The sequence below is a fragment of the Lonchura striata genome, chromosome 11 (assembly GCF_050655825.1).
Source record: "Lonchura striata isolate lonStrDom1 chromosome 11, ASM5065582v1, whole genome shotgun sequence".
In the NCBI taxonomy this organism is placed as follows: Eukaryota; Metazoa; Chordata; class Aves; order Passeriformes; family Estrildidae; genus Lonchura; species Lonchura striata.
Genome location: NC_140713.1, coordinates 1653620 through 1666274, shown reverse-complemented (window position 1 = coordinate 1666274; position 12655 = coordinate 1653620). Strand labels below are relative to the sequence as shown.

Sequence of the window (12655 nt, the reverse complement as noted above, 5' to 3'; positions counted from 1 at the left end):
GACTTCTGCTTTCAACGGGCCATCATTTTCTGGCTTTTTCTATGGTTTTGTAATGCTGAGTCTCAATGCTGCTGCAGGAAAAAACTCTTCTTTGGAGCAGCTGGGGATTTTGTCTTTAAACATCTCAGTAATCCAATACAGTGCTATAAAACATAATTTTAAAAATGCAAAGGTTTAAGATTTCCTTTCATAAGACTCTACAGAATTCAGAATAGTATTCTACAAAACTTGCTTAGCATTTTTGAAGCTCCTTCTATTGTCAAGATGCAAATCACCAGTTCTGAAAAGATTTCACTTCTGTATTTAGTGCATACAAATCTTGCCATGACCTAGAACTCCTTTGTGGTGGGATACCTCTAGAATCTTGGCTGTTTCCTCACCAAATATAAAGTTATGGATAAAGTTATATATACACTTATGTCTGAAGAACTGCAGTCTCAAATTTGAATCCTTTACATTGCAGTTTAAAGTGCTCCCATACAAAACATAGAACATGAACTGGGGAACTGTGAGGTTCTTATTTTTCAGTGCAATAACTAAGTGAATTTTTTTCCCCCAAGTATCCTTAAATATGAAGAATTTCCTTTTCTGGACTAAATACTTTTGTCTCGTAAGACTAATTATGTTTTGTGAATGGCACAGAAAACTTTATATTAATTTGCATTCAGTTGAGGGGCTTTTGTTGTTCTGTCCAGTGAGGCCTGGAATGTGCTCCTCTAGCAAGAGGGACTCAGAGCTGCAGAGGGGCTCACAGGAGTTACTGGCTGCTGGTCTGCTTTGAAATCACACATTAGGAAAAATGAAATTTACCACCCACATATACAGCAGGAACGTGTAGAGATCAGAGCTCTTGTCATCTAAACAAAACATTTTACATGAGACCAGTGAACACTGGCTTTTATTAAAAAATTCCAGCATGGTTTTGGCTGGAAGGGACCTTAAACCACATTCAGTGCCACCCCTGTCATGGCAGGGACACCCCCCACTGTCCCAGGCTGCTCCAGCCCCAGTGTCCAACCTGGCCTTGGGCACTGCCAGGGATCCAGGGGCAGCCACAGCTGCTCTGGGCACCTGTGCCAGGGCCTGCCCACCCTGCCAGGGAACAATTTTTTTTCCCTAAAATCTGCTCTAAATCTTCTCTCTATCAGTTGTCCTGTCATTCCATGCTCCTGGTGCCTGATTCCCAGCACACCCAGATATACATGACCAGATTCTGGGGCTGCTCACAGGCATGGAATCAGTGTCATGCAGATGGAGTCCTTCAGTTTTTAATTTTCCTATTTCACACATGATGAGTGGGGCCCATGGTGCTGGCGCTGCGAGAGGGAACTGTGCTGGTGCTGTGTCCCAGTGCTGCCCTGGGAGAAGGGGCTCATTTGAGGAAGCAAAACTCCTGCCACCCAGTGGGATGATTTCCTGACTGGAAATACACCGGAAGCCCTAAACTGCCGGGGTACAGCCGAAAGCTGATGTTGCCTCATCTCCCAGTTCAGCTCTCCTTTTAAAGGAGGCCTTGCAAATTTGACACAGCAGTGTTGCACCTCCCTTAATTCTGCTTAAGGGTAAATTCAGCCTGGTTTCTAGTAACAGTGGAAAAATGCAATAATCCTCATTTGAGTCTTGTCCAAATTTAGCACACCTGGAATTTAAAATTTCAGTTGTTTTCAGGACTAAAGGTTTTATTTGAAGAACTGGCTTTGCCATATGTGCCGTGCAACTGAAAGTGCTGCAAAGTAGATCTTGATATCATAATGTTATTTTGTGTAAATAAAATGAAAGGCCTTCTTTTGCACAAGTTTGTCATGAAGTCCAAGCTAAAAACTATTCAAACATTGGTCTCATAGTGCAGAACAGTTTAAAATCAAAAGTTAATGGAGAGAATTAAGTTAAATGTGCAAGGTTCTGATTCCTGGTGGTTTTTCTTGTTCTACACACAATAAGGAATAGGCTATCAATTTACTTTATTATGTCATTTTCTTGAAGTGACTCAAGGAAGACAACAACATGTTGTTAAAGAGAAAAAAATGAAATTAAATGTTCATTGTGGGAGACTGCCTGGTTAGGGCTGAATAGCTTTCTTCAACAATAACTTTTATCCTTCAAAAATATTTTCTTATTAATATACACCAAATTTCTTGAAAATTGGTAGGCATCAAGGGTTTGCATGGAGCAATCTGCAGGAGGATAAAGATCCATGGCAGGTTGAACTCCTCCCACACTCATCAATGAACAGGAGGAATGAAACCCTTGTGCACAGAACTCTTCCACATCCCTCACCTTGTGTGTTTTATTAAAAACTCCCAAAGTTAATTTGTGATATACCCTAAAGATTAACCAGTGTGACTCGACTGATTATTGGATCTGGAGATCTGCTTTCCATGGGAGCTGCTCGTTTTCCATGGGTTCATGGAAGTTTCAGTGTCCAGGGGAGGTACACACTCTGTGCTGAGCACTGAGGTTAAACCCTGCAGTGAGAGCCCTGGGGCTGCTCAGAACAGCCCCACTGCCAGAGGCAGGAATCTGTACAAGTTCTGGGGAGCTTTGCAGTGCCTCATCCCATGTGGAGAGGTCCCGGCCCACCTGGGGACATCACTTGGACACTGCAGGTCCCTCCCTGCCTCCCAGGGCTCCTCCAGCTGTGCCCCACCTCCACCTCTCTGCCCAAAACACAGACACTCTCAGCTCCAGAACTAATATGATCCAATATTTATTCTGTCCATAAAAAGCTATTCATTTCCTTGTCTGATATAAAAATTATGGTAGAATAAATCCTTCATCTTTTCAGCTAATTCTAATTACAGCTAAAATCTCACTTAGACTGGGAGTTTGCTATATTTACATGATACTTTTGCAAAACATTTCAGAACATAATCATCCATTATTATGCAGAAACATTGTGATCTTGGCTGCCTTCTGCCAAGTATTCCTGAGAACAATTGCTATTTTAGTGCATCATCCAGAAGTTATGGCCTAGACAAACCAGAAAAAATTGTTTAGTCTATTATAATTTGGCATATGGTCATTTTATAGCACACAGGAAATCATCATGAATGCTGGGGATTATTGTTGCTATAAAAATAATGAAAGGAATTTAAAGTTGGCTAGACTTCACTTCCGCCACTGCTCTTGTCATTGAAATTATCTCTGCCGCCTCTTCATTTTTCACTGTTGATATCTTGGAACAGTCATTCAGATCTGTGTGAAGCTGTGTGGAGCACACTGACTTTGCAGAGTGGCTGCATGCAATATAGTTTCCACGTGGACATGGGTATATTATTTTTCAGGTGTTGTGTTCTCGATTGAATTCTTAAATTAATGGAGTATTTCCATTAGGAGTATTGATGGGTGTTATTTTCTAACAGTCAAAGAACAGACTTTTCTTATGTTAAAATTGAAACTGGTGAGGTTTGCATCAACAACTAAAAGCACACAGCACAGCCAGGCTGTCTGTGCAGCTAGAAATGCCCAGCAGGCCTGTTCTCACAATTTAGGGACACATTTTATTTCTACGCAGACATTTTCGTATACACCTCCTCATGCAGGTTGTTTTTCAGAGTGTGGACTAGACTTTTAAAATATTTCTCTGTCCTGCATGCATCCAATGATATTTCACTGCATTCATGTGCATTGCTAATGAGATCAGACCTTGTATGGTAGCTGACTAGCTCTTGTTCACCCTTTACCTCTGATAACGCTGTTATTCTGTTAGTGGTGAGCCACTAACAAAATCGCCAACATTCATATGTATACAGCTCAAAGATATTAATGGAATTCATGCTTTTGAGTATAAGTCCATCTTGGTTCAGCCAGAGCAGTCTGAGACTTCCTCCCCAGGGGAAGCTCTGAGCTCTGCCCTGGGCCAGGGCAGCACCCAGGGAGCGGCTGGAGCTGGGCAGGGCAGGCTCAGGCTGCAGAGCAGGGAAAGGTTCTGCTTCCCCCAGAGGTGCTGGCACTGCCCAGGCTGCCCAGGGAACGGGCACGGCCCCGAGGCTGCCGCAGCTCCAGGAGCCTTTGGACACCAGGGATGGACAGGGGGGATTGTTGGGGGTCAGCAGGGACAGGGGCTGGATCCATGATCCTGGGGGGATTGTTGGGGGTCAGCAGGGACAGGGGCTGGATTCATGATCCTGGGGGGATTGTTGGGAGTCTGGGCAGGGACAGGGGCTGGATCCATGATCCTGGGGGGATTCTTGGGGGTCAGCAGGGACAGGGGCCGGATCCATGATCCTGGGGGAATTGTTGGGGGTCTGGGTAGGGACAGGGGCTGGATCCATGATTGTGGGGGGATTGTTGGGGGTCAGCAGGGACAGGAGCTGGACCGGGTGATCCCTGTGGGTCCCTTCCCACTCAGGATATTCTATGTTTCTATGAAACTTGGGATCCACTATGCTCAAGGAAGAGAGAAACAGCTTTTCTTACAGATTTGTTAGGAAAATTTGGGATTTCAATATTATATCTTGCGCAATTCTAAATAATGTCAAAAAAAACCCCAGGATGTTTGTCAATTAATCTCAGCCAGCAATTGAGCACCACACAGGCACTGCTCACTCTCCACTACTCCCCAGGGATGGGGCAGAGATTTGGGAGAGTAAAAATGAGAACACTCATGGGTTGAGATAAAGACGCTTTAATAGGACAGAAAAGGAAGGAAATAGTGATAACAACAAGGAAAGAATTTGAATACACCGAACAAGTGATGCACACAGCAGTTGCTCACCACTAACAGACTTCTGCCCAGACAGCTCCTGAGAGACACCTGGCCAGCTCCTTCCAGTTTATGTGCTGAGCACAGTGGAATGGTCTGGAATACCCCTCTGACCAGGCTGGGTCAGTTATCCCAGCTGTGTCCACTTCCAGCTCTTGGTGCCTCCCATGCAGCCTGCTGAAAGCTGAAAAGTCCTTGACTCAGTGTAGAGCACTGCTCAGCACCAACTCCAACTTCAGTATGTTATCAGCATCATTCTCTTCCTAAATCCAAAACACACCACCGGAGCAGCTACCAGGAGGAAAGTTAACTCTATCCCAGCTAAAAGCAGCAGTTCTGCAGTTTCGTCAACTGCTCACTGAGACTGGATTTTCTGCAGTTGTGGATTATAACCTATGGACAGAGATCCCAAATACCACAAAGATTGTGACTTATAAAAAAGGCTGCAACCATTCATGGCAAATCAGTCTGACAAATCTGTGCAGTGCCTGAATCCAAGTACTGCACTCAGAATTTTCAGACGCTCACTGGAGCAGCAGCCCAGCAGCTGCAGCAACTGCCATCCTCATATCTGTATTCCAAAGTCTCAGGATTATGAGGTATCTTTCCCCAAGAGAAAAAGGAATTGAGTTATAAATTGTTTAGCTGTTTTTTCATGTTTTCTGCTTGAAGTAGAAGGAAACAGTAGGCTTTCAGCAGCTGAGTTAACGTTGAAATATTTGAAATGTTTAAAATAGATAGTTTGAAAAATAAATGAAGGAAAAAAGCTTTGGGATTTTTTTTTTTTTGTAAAAGCTACTGCTTCATTTTTAAATTAAATTTATTTTAGCTTTAACTTAAGAATATCTTGTGCACCTTGTCTTTTAGCATACAAGTAGTTTATGAAAATCCAGACTGTAGCTGGTGTGAATTTAAGTAATTTCACAGCCTTCAGTGGAAGCCTGTTGGTTTATGCTTTTTTAGGTTTTCTGAGGATAGGAGTCAGAGGTTTTACTGCTGGAGTGAACACGATGTGAGCGAGCAGAGCATGAACTCCAGGAGGGGAGAAGGGGCATGAGGAGGCCAGGGACAGATTATTGCAGCTCCAGCTTTCCTGGCAGCCTGTCTTACCTGGGGGTCACTGCCTAAAGAGCCAGCTTGGAACTGCTGCTAGCACAGAGCCCTTTGCCTTTACAACCCAAAACAGAATCAATTGCTACAAACAGCCTGAGGGACTTGTTTTTAGCCCAAGAGGGACCTGACCCAGCCAGAACCCCCTGCCCTGGGCTGAGCCCAGCATGGGCAGCAGGGGAGGGGATTCTGCCCCTCTGACCCTGTGCTCAGGTGAGACCCCACCTGCAGAGCTGCCCCAGCCCTGGGCCCAGCACAGCCAGGACCTGGGGCTGCTGCAGAGAGCCCAGAGGAGGCACCAGGATGAGCAGAGGGATGGAGCAGCTCTGCTGGGAGGAAAGGCTGGGACAGCTGGGATTTTTCACCTGGAGAGGAGAAGCTTTGGGGTGAGCTCAGTGTGGCCTTGCAGGGCCTGAAGGAGCTGCAGGAAAGTTGGACAGAGACAATTGACCAGGGATGGAGGGACAGGACACAGGGAATGGCTCCCAGTGCCAGAGGGCAGGGCTGGATGGGATATTGGGAATTAGGAATTGTTCCCTGGCGGGGTGGGCAGCCCTGGCACAGGTGCCCAGAGCAGCTGTGGCTGCCCCTGGATCCCTGGCAGTGCCCAAGGCCAGGCTGGACACTGGGGCTGGAGCAGCCTGGGACAGTGGAAGGGGTCCCTGCCATGGCAGGGGTGGCACTGGAGGGGCTTTAAGGTCCATTCCAGGCCAAACCATGCTGAGATTCTGGGATTCTCTAAAGTGATGGGTGAGAGAAAAGAGTTTTCTTTAGGATGAAGACATGGAGCCTTATTGCTTCATCTCTGTACATAGACATATGCAGGATAAAACAAAAGATAACAATTTTTGCTTTAAATCCTTGTTAGTAAATAAGCATGGATCTGTGATTAACATTTTGTTTCCAGCACTTCACACTTGAATACCTGATAATAAGCAGTGTGTGTATCTGCTTGGCTCTGCCATTCTGGTTAAGCAGCTTTAAAAAGTGTTTACTGGTTTACATAACAGTATTGAGAAGTTGCAGAAGAGTGGGGGGATTTGTTTACTTATCTCTGTAGCTGACATAATTCTGTGATGCTAAAGATGAATGACTATCAGTGAGTTTAATTTTCAAATGCACCCCAAGTTATTAACATAAGAAGTTTATTTACCTTTTTTTTTTCTTTCACAGCAGGTTTAGAAATTCACAGCTGTCCAGGAATGTTTTCCTATTCAATGTTTAGAGTATGTAGATTCTTTATTACATTCCAGGAGCCCAATCCCCTCTAACTACTGCACATGAGTGATCCCAACAACACAAATCCCAACCATGTTTTTTTTCCCTATGCAAAGATGGGTGCAAAACAAGCATCCAAAAGAGGTGTAATCTCCATTTTCATACCATTTAAGCCTTTTGTTGTTTTTACCCCTCAGCAAGAAGGAGACATGAAATAGAAACCACAGACCTAATGCCCCGCACTTCACATACGTACATTGTGTCAAAATGTAAGAATTTTCCTGAGCAAAATCACAGGGATTATTTTCCTTTCTATGTGTTCCATGCTGTAATCCATGAGTAATCTGTAATGTGTCATCATGTAACAATAGGAAAAAGTCAAATGGATACACCAAAGCTATTTAATAAATATGCTTGGGAAAACCATACTATATTTCCATTTATGTGTGAGAATGTCATTTCACTCATTATGTTGGAGCCAGTTTGGTGCTGTAACTGAGGTGATTTCAGTTTTCAGTATAATAAAATTGAAAACTGATATTTTTTTGAGGAAATAAACTGTCTTGGTTTGACAAGACAGGAGTCTGTGAAGGAGGGAAAAAGCCTCCGGTGCAATGGAGAAGGTAAACCCCCTCCCTCCGAATTACCAGGATCTTTAAATTAAAAGGCTCTCAGGCAAAGATATGGGAATGGGAGTAACAATTCTTTACTAGGAGAAACTAAATAACAATTTAAAAAGGCAAATGCAATTGGTACAAACAGAACTAGTGATAAAGTCCACAACCTGACACCCTGAGGAGTCGGGGTGTTGGTAGCAGTCCAGTTGAAATGAAGCTGCTCCTCTTGCAGTGGCTGATGAATTGCATCTGAAGTGGTGATTTTTAGAAGGGTATAGTTTTTTCTGAAGATCTGGTGGCAGTGGGGCCGGTCTTCCTCTGGGAATCCAGCGAAGGGGCCACTTCTCTGGGAGTCCCGCCGAAGGAGCTGCTTCTCTGGGAATCCCGCAAAGAGAGAGAGCTGCTCTGTCCCCCAAAAGGTACCCCTTTTATCCAATAAAAGAGTGCTTGGCTTCTCCCTCTGGGTGGAGCATCTCACAATGGGATGGTGTTACGTTACCAGCCCTGCAGTGAGTCAGTCAATGGCCCATTAACAAACGATTACCTCTTCGGAGCACACCATTGTTCTTGGAAGAGATAACAAACCTGCCCAACCTCCAACAGATGGCAAATAGAATACAAGTTTATCTTACAAACCAGGACATAAACCAAAATATGTCTTTCCTTATTCATGAACCCCTGTCAGCCAATGTATTTTTATGTAACTGTAAACAGAATATGTAAGGAGGACATGACTGCTCAGGATGTGAGAAAGACAACCCTAAATTAGTGGGTTTGGGACTAGTGAGATGTTTGTCTCTGGCTGGAGTTACAGAATGTGCTTAGCTTCAAGCTTTTGCCTATATTCACATTTTCTCTGCTGAAAATACCATTAACATCTCCTTACTTCACATTTAAAAATCATTCTGTTTTACAGTTGATGGTGGTACATATTTATACATTTGCCTGTATAAATATAATGTCAAGATTTTTACTCTTGCAGAAGAGTAAAATGAATCACACCAAGAATTAACCAAACATTTTAGGGACCTTGAAAAATTTGTTGTTGTGTAAAGATTCAAGGAGAATATGTTGGAAAACCCAGGGATAAGTGAAAGTGGCCTTTATGATGGATTAAGGACTGCTTAGTTCAGGTTCCACTGTATAATTCTATTTCTCCCTCGAATATTAAATCTGACCTAGTGTTTTAAGAAGTATTAGAAAGTAGGAGATCAATGTAATCCTGGTAATTTGACACCCAGGGAAAGTAAAAACAAATAGTTAAATCAATTGTTATACTATCAAAAATATCTGAATGCATCACACTAGCAATCAGTGCTGATGGTGCCTTGATCCTCAGAGGTGCTTCTAGGGTTTAAATCCAAACTGGAGTTCCTTGGAGGCCTGCCAGCCCCTGCTTCTGCCCATTAAAAAACAGGGATGGTTATGTTCAGCACAAGGATGTGTTGATCATGAAACGGCTGGTGGAGAAATATTGCATTTCTGATAAGTCTTGGGATCTCCCTTATATCTGGACCTCTGCCTTAGCATCTTGTATCTAAGGCTTATATCTAAGCTCTAAAGAGGGATAAGGTCTAAATTAGGTATTTCTACAGTTACCTTGCATCTTGGGCTAAATCTATTTGAAAGGATCATGAGAAAATATGAAAGACAGCCTTCAACTTCCAGTCACTAAGTGGCCAAACCAGCCAGCCAGGAGATTCTGCAAGGTGGCAGCTGCATGCAGCCAAACACCAAATCTGACCATTACTCAGGATTTCATCAACATTCATGTATTCATTCTAGTCTTCTTATCTTGATATATACCATTTTTGCAGTCTTAGTTTTGTTTTGTTAAATAAAAAACCCTACAAGGTCCTCAAAGAATTGATGATTTTTTCCATTTTCCCTTCTTCCAGAAACTGAGCTGGGAAGCTGCAGAGCATTAAGGTGATGTGTTTAATGCGTGGTGGAATCCGATGTGCACAAGGGTTGGTCTGAAACTCCTCAGTGGCTCCAGACTTTCTGACTTCCAAGGTGGAAGGGGTAGAATCTCGGATACTCCTGTGCCTACACACTAACCAAAAATGAAGGAGGACCACTGTTTACACGCTGCTCTGCTCTGCCTGGGGGTGCTGTGCTACAGCCACGGCCTGACCATGGAGCACCTCAGCCGCGCCCGGCCCTCGCTGCACGGGCACCACGAGAAGGGCAAGGAGGGACAAGTCCTGCACCGCTCCAAAAGAGGCTGGGTGTGGAACCAGTTCTTCGTTATAGAAGAGTACACAGGACCAGATCCTGTGCTGGTAGGAAGGGTAAGAAAGAATTACTTTTTCAGCCATTGATTAATATTCTTAATTTTTATTCTTTTTGAGGTGGTTTAGTGGTGGGTTTTTTTGTGGTTTTGTTGTTATTGTTGTTGTTGTTGCCTTTGTGCTGTATAAGCTGGTTCTTCATTTTCTGGTAGCTCAGTTTTGCTAAGCAAAATACTACCTAAGTCAATACAAATATTTCCATTGACCTCAGCAGTCCTTGAATGGTATGCAGGCAGTTACTCAGCAAAGCAGCAAGAACCACACCAACAAATGGAGAAAAAATATGTCTCAAGAATATAATTCTCAAGTCTTTAAATACAGCAATTAAAAATTGAATGTCTAACCCATTAACTCAGTAAAATAGGTATCTTTTTATCCTCTCATTTTCAAATTATCAGTACAATTAAATATATTGAGGACTATGTATAGAGGAAGGTAAATATCTGCGTGTACGTGTGTATGTACACATATCCTGGACTGATTTTTTTTATTCTGCTATTGTCTAACACTAGTAAAATATAAACAGGTAAATAAACCAGAATATTTGCCAGTTTCTAAATGGGCAGCAGAATGGTGTTGACTTAACCCCAGCACAAAAAGAGTAGAGAAACAGGATCAGTGTCAGCAAATACCGTGTTGGGTATTCTGGTTTAAAATGGTGCAATTTGTAGCTGTCAATATAAAATCAATAAATCTGTAATTTGGTTCAATGTTTCCCTCATTCATCAAACTGAAATGTGCACAGATTTTGGAATTAAGAATGTTTAGTAAGCATTTGTTTCCTCTTTTATATTAGAGAGGGTGTAATTAAAAATTAGTTGGCAATCAGAATCACACAGAATCCCAGAATCATTCAGGCTGGCAAAGCCCTCTAAGGCCATGGAGTCCCAGCTGTGCCCGATGCCCACCCTGTCCCCAGCCCAGAGCTCTGAGTGCCACCTCCAGCCCTTCCTGGGACACCTCCAGGGATGGGCACCCCAAACCTCCCTGGGCAGCCCTGCCAAGGCCTGAGCACCCTTTCCATGGGGAAATTCCTGCTGGAGTCCACCTGAGCCTGCCCTGGCCCAGCCTGGGGCCGTTCCCTCTGCTCCTGTCCCTGTTCCTGGAGCAGAGCCCGACCCCCCGGCTGTCCCCTCCTGGCAGGAGCTGTGCAGAGCCACAAGGGCCCTGAGCCTCCTTTGCTCCAGGCTGAGCCCCCCCAGCTCCCTCAGCCCCTCCTGGGCTCAGCCCCCTCCCAGCTCCCTCAGGGGTTCTCCAGCCCCCTCCCAGCTCCCTCAGGGATTCTCCAGCCCCCTCCCAGCTCCCTCAGCCCCTCCTGGGCTCAGCCCCTTCCCAGCTCCGTTCCCTTCCCTGGACACCCCCAACCCCTGCATGTCCTTCCCAAATGGGGAGGCCCAGAACTGGACACGGCCTTCGAGGTGTGGCCTCAGCAGTGCCCACAGTACAGGGGACAGTCACTGCCCTGCTTCTGCTGTCCACATTGTACTTGCTACAAGCCAAGGGTGCCCATGGCCCTCTTACACACCTGGGCACAGCTGGGCTCATTCATTTATCACTTAACTCATCCTATTTGTCATTTAACAGCTTTTTACATGCAACCCAGTAGAACGTGGTTCACTGAAGTGTACAAAATCTTTGCAAAAATTACTCCTACCAACTTCATGCAAATAAAGAACCTGCTATAAGCATCTTCTTGTATATCCTCTTCCTTAGATCTGAAATTTTGGGTTTAGCAGAGTCCTGCATGTGACAGAAGGCATGTCTGGGCTTGCATTGCCCTGGAGGCAGGGTGCCTGTGGTCACAGCATGTCCCTGAGTGTGGATTAATGACTGATGGAAGCCACAATTGTTGAAAACTGTGAAATTATAGCAATTTCCTTCACTTCTTTGTTTTACAAGCACATCCAGGAAATGTGTTTTCTCTTGTTAAGGTGTGTCTGTTTCTCCTTTTGTAGCTTCATTCAGATATTGATTCTGGAGATGGAAACATTAAATACATTCTCTCAGGTGAAGGAGCAGGAATCATTTTTGTTATTGATGACAAATCAGGGAACATTCATGCAACCAAGACACTGGATCGGGAGGAGAGAGCTCAGTACACCCTGACAGCTCAGGCTGTGGACAGGAACACAAACAGACCTTTGGAACCCCCTTCTGAATTCATTGTCAAAGTTCAAGATATAAATGACAACCCGCCCGAGTTTCTCCATGAAAACTACCATGCCAATGTGCCCGAGAGATCAAATGTAGGTGAGTACTCAGAAAGGCACTGCCCTTGTGGGGAAGGTACTGCACCATCAGGACATTTTAGCTTTATTTCATTCCTTTTGTCAAGGATTTGGGGAAGTAAAATTTACTTTCGTGTTCAGCCATCATTCATTTGATGTATTTAATCTGCTGCCAAATCAAACCCTGCACAGCTCCTAACTGGGAGACCTTCTTAGAATCAAACTATTTTTCCTCCTAGAAAGGAGCATAAGAGTCCACTGGAATTTATGGACTGTGAATCCTCTGGGGTAAACACAAAGATCATTCCTTTGGCAGAGCTGTGTAATAAAGCCGGGAAGTTACTGCCTCACCATCTATTCCATTTTCATCTCCTATTTGGGCTTGTGTCTGTCTCAGAGATTTCTACAGGAATGATTTGTCTGAAACTTACTGAGAAAAATGTAAAGGAAAACTCTATTGTTTGACTGTCTAATGACAAAAGC

At 44.1% G+C, this 12655-nt stretch overlaps 1 protein-coding gene across 5 annotated transcripts in view; it reads left to right on the top strand.

Moving 5' to 3' along the window:
- CDH11 (cadherin 11) overlaps positions 1 to 12655 on the top strand; it is a 90827-nt gene that overhangs the window by 52009 nt on the left and 26163 nt on the right. For all 5 annotated transcript variants that reach the window (XM_077786249.2, XM_021534737.4, XM_085589354.1 and 2 more), the window contains 2 exons: positions 9549 to 9944; positions 11900 to 12194. In XM_077786249.2, coding sequence (XP_077642375.1) covers positions 9717 to 9944; positions 11900 to 12194 — 523 coding nt within the window. In that variant the 5' untranslated portion in view covers positions 9549 to 9716. The remainder of the gene's footprint in view (positions 1 to 9548; positions 9945 to 11899; positions 12195 to 12655) is intronic.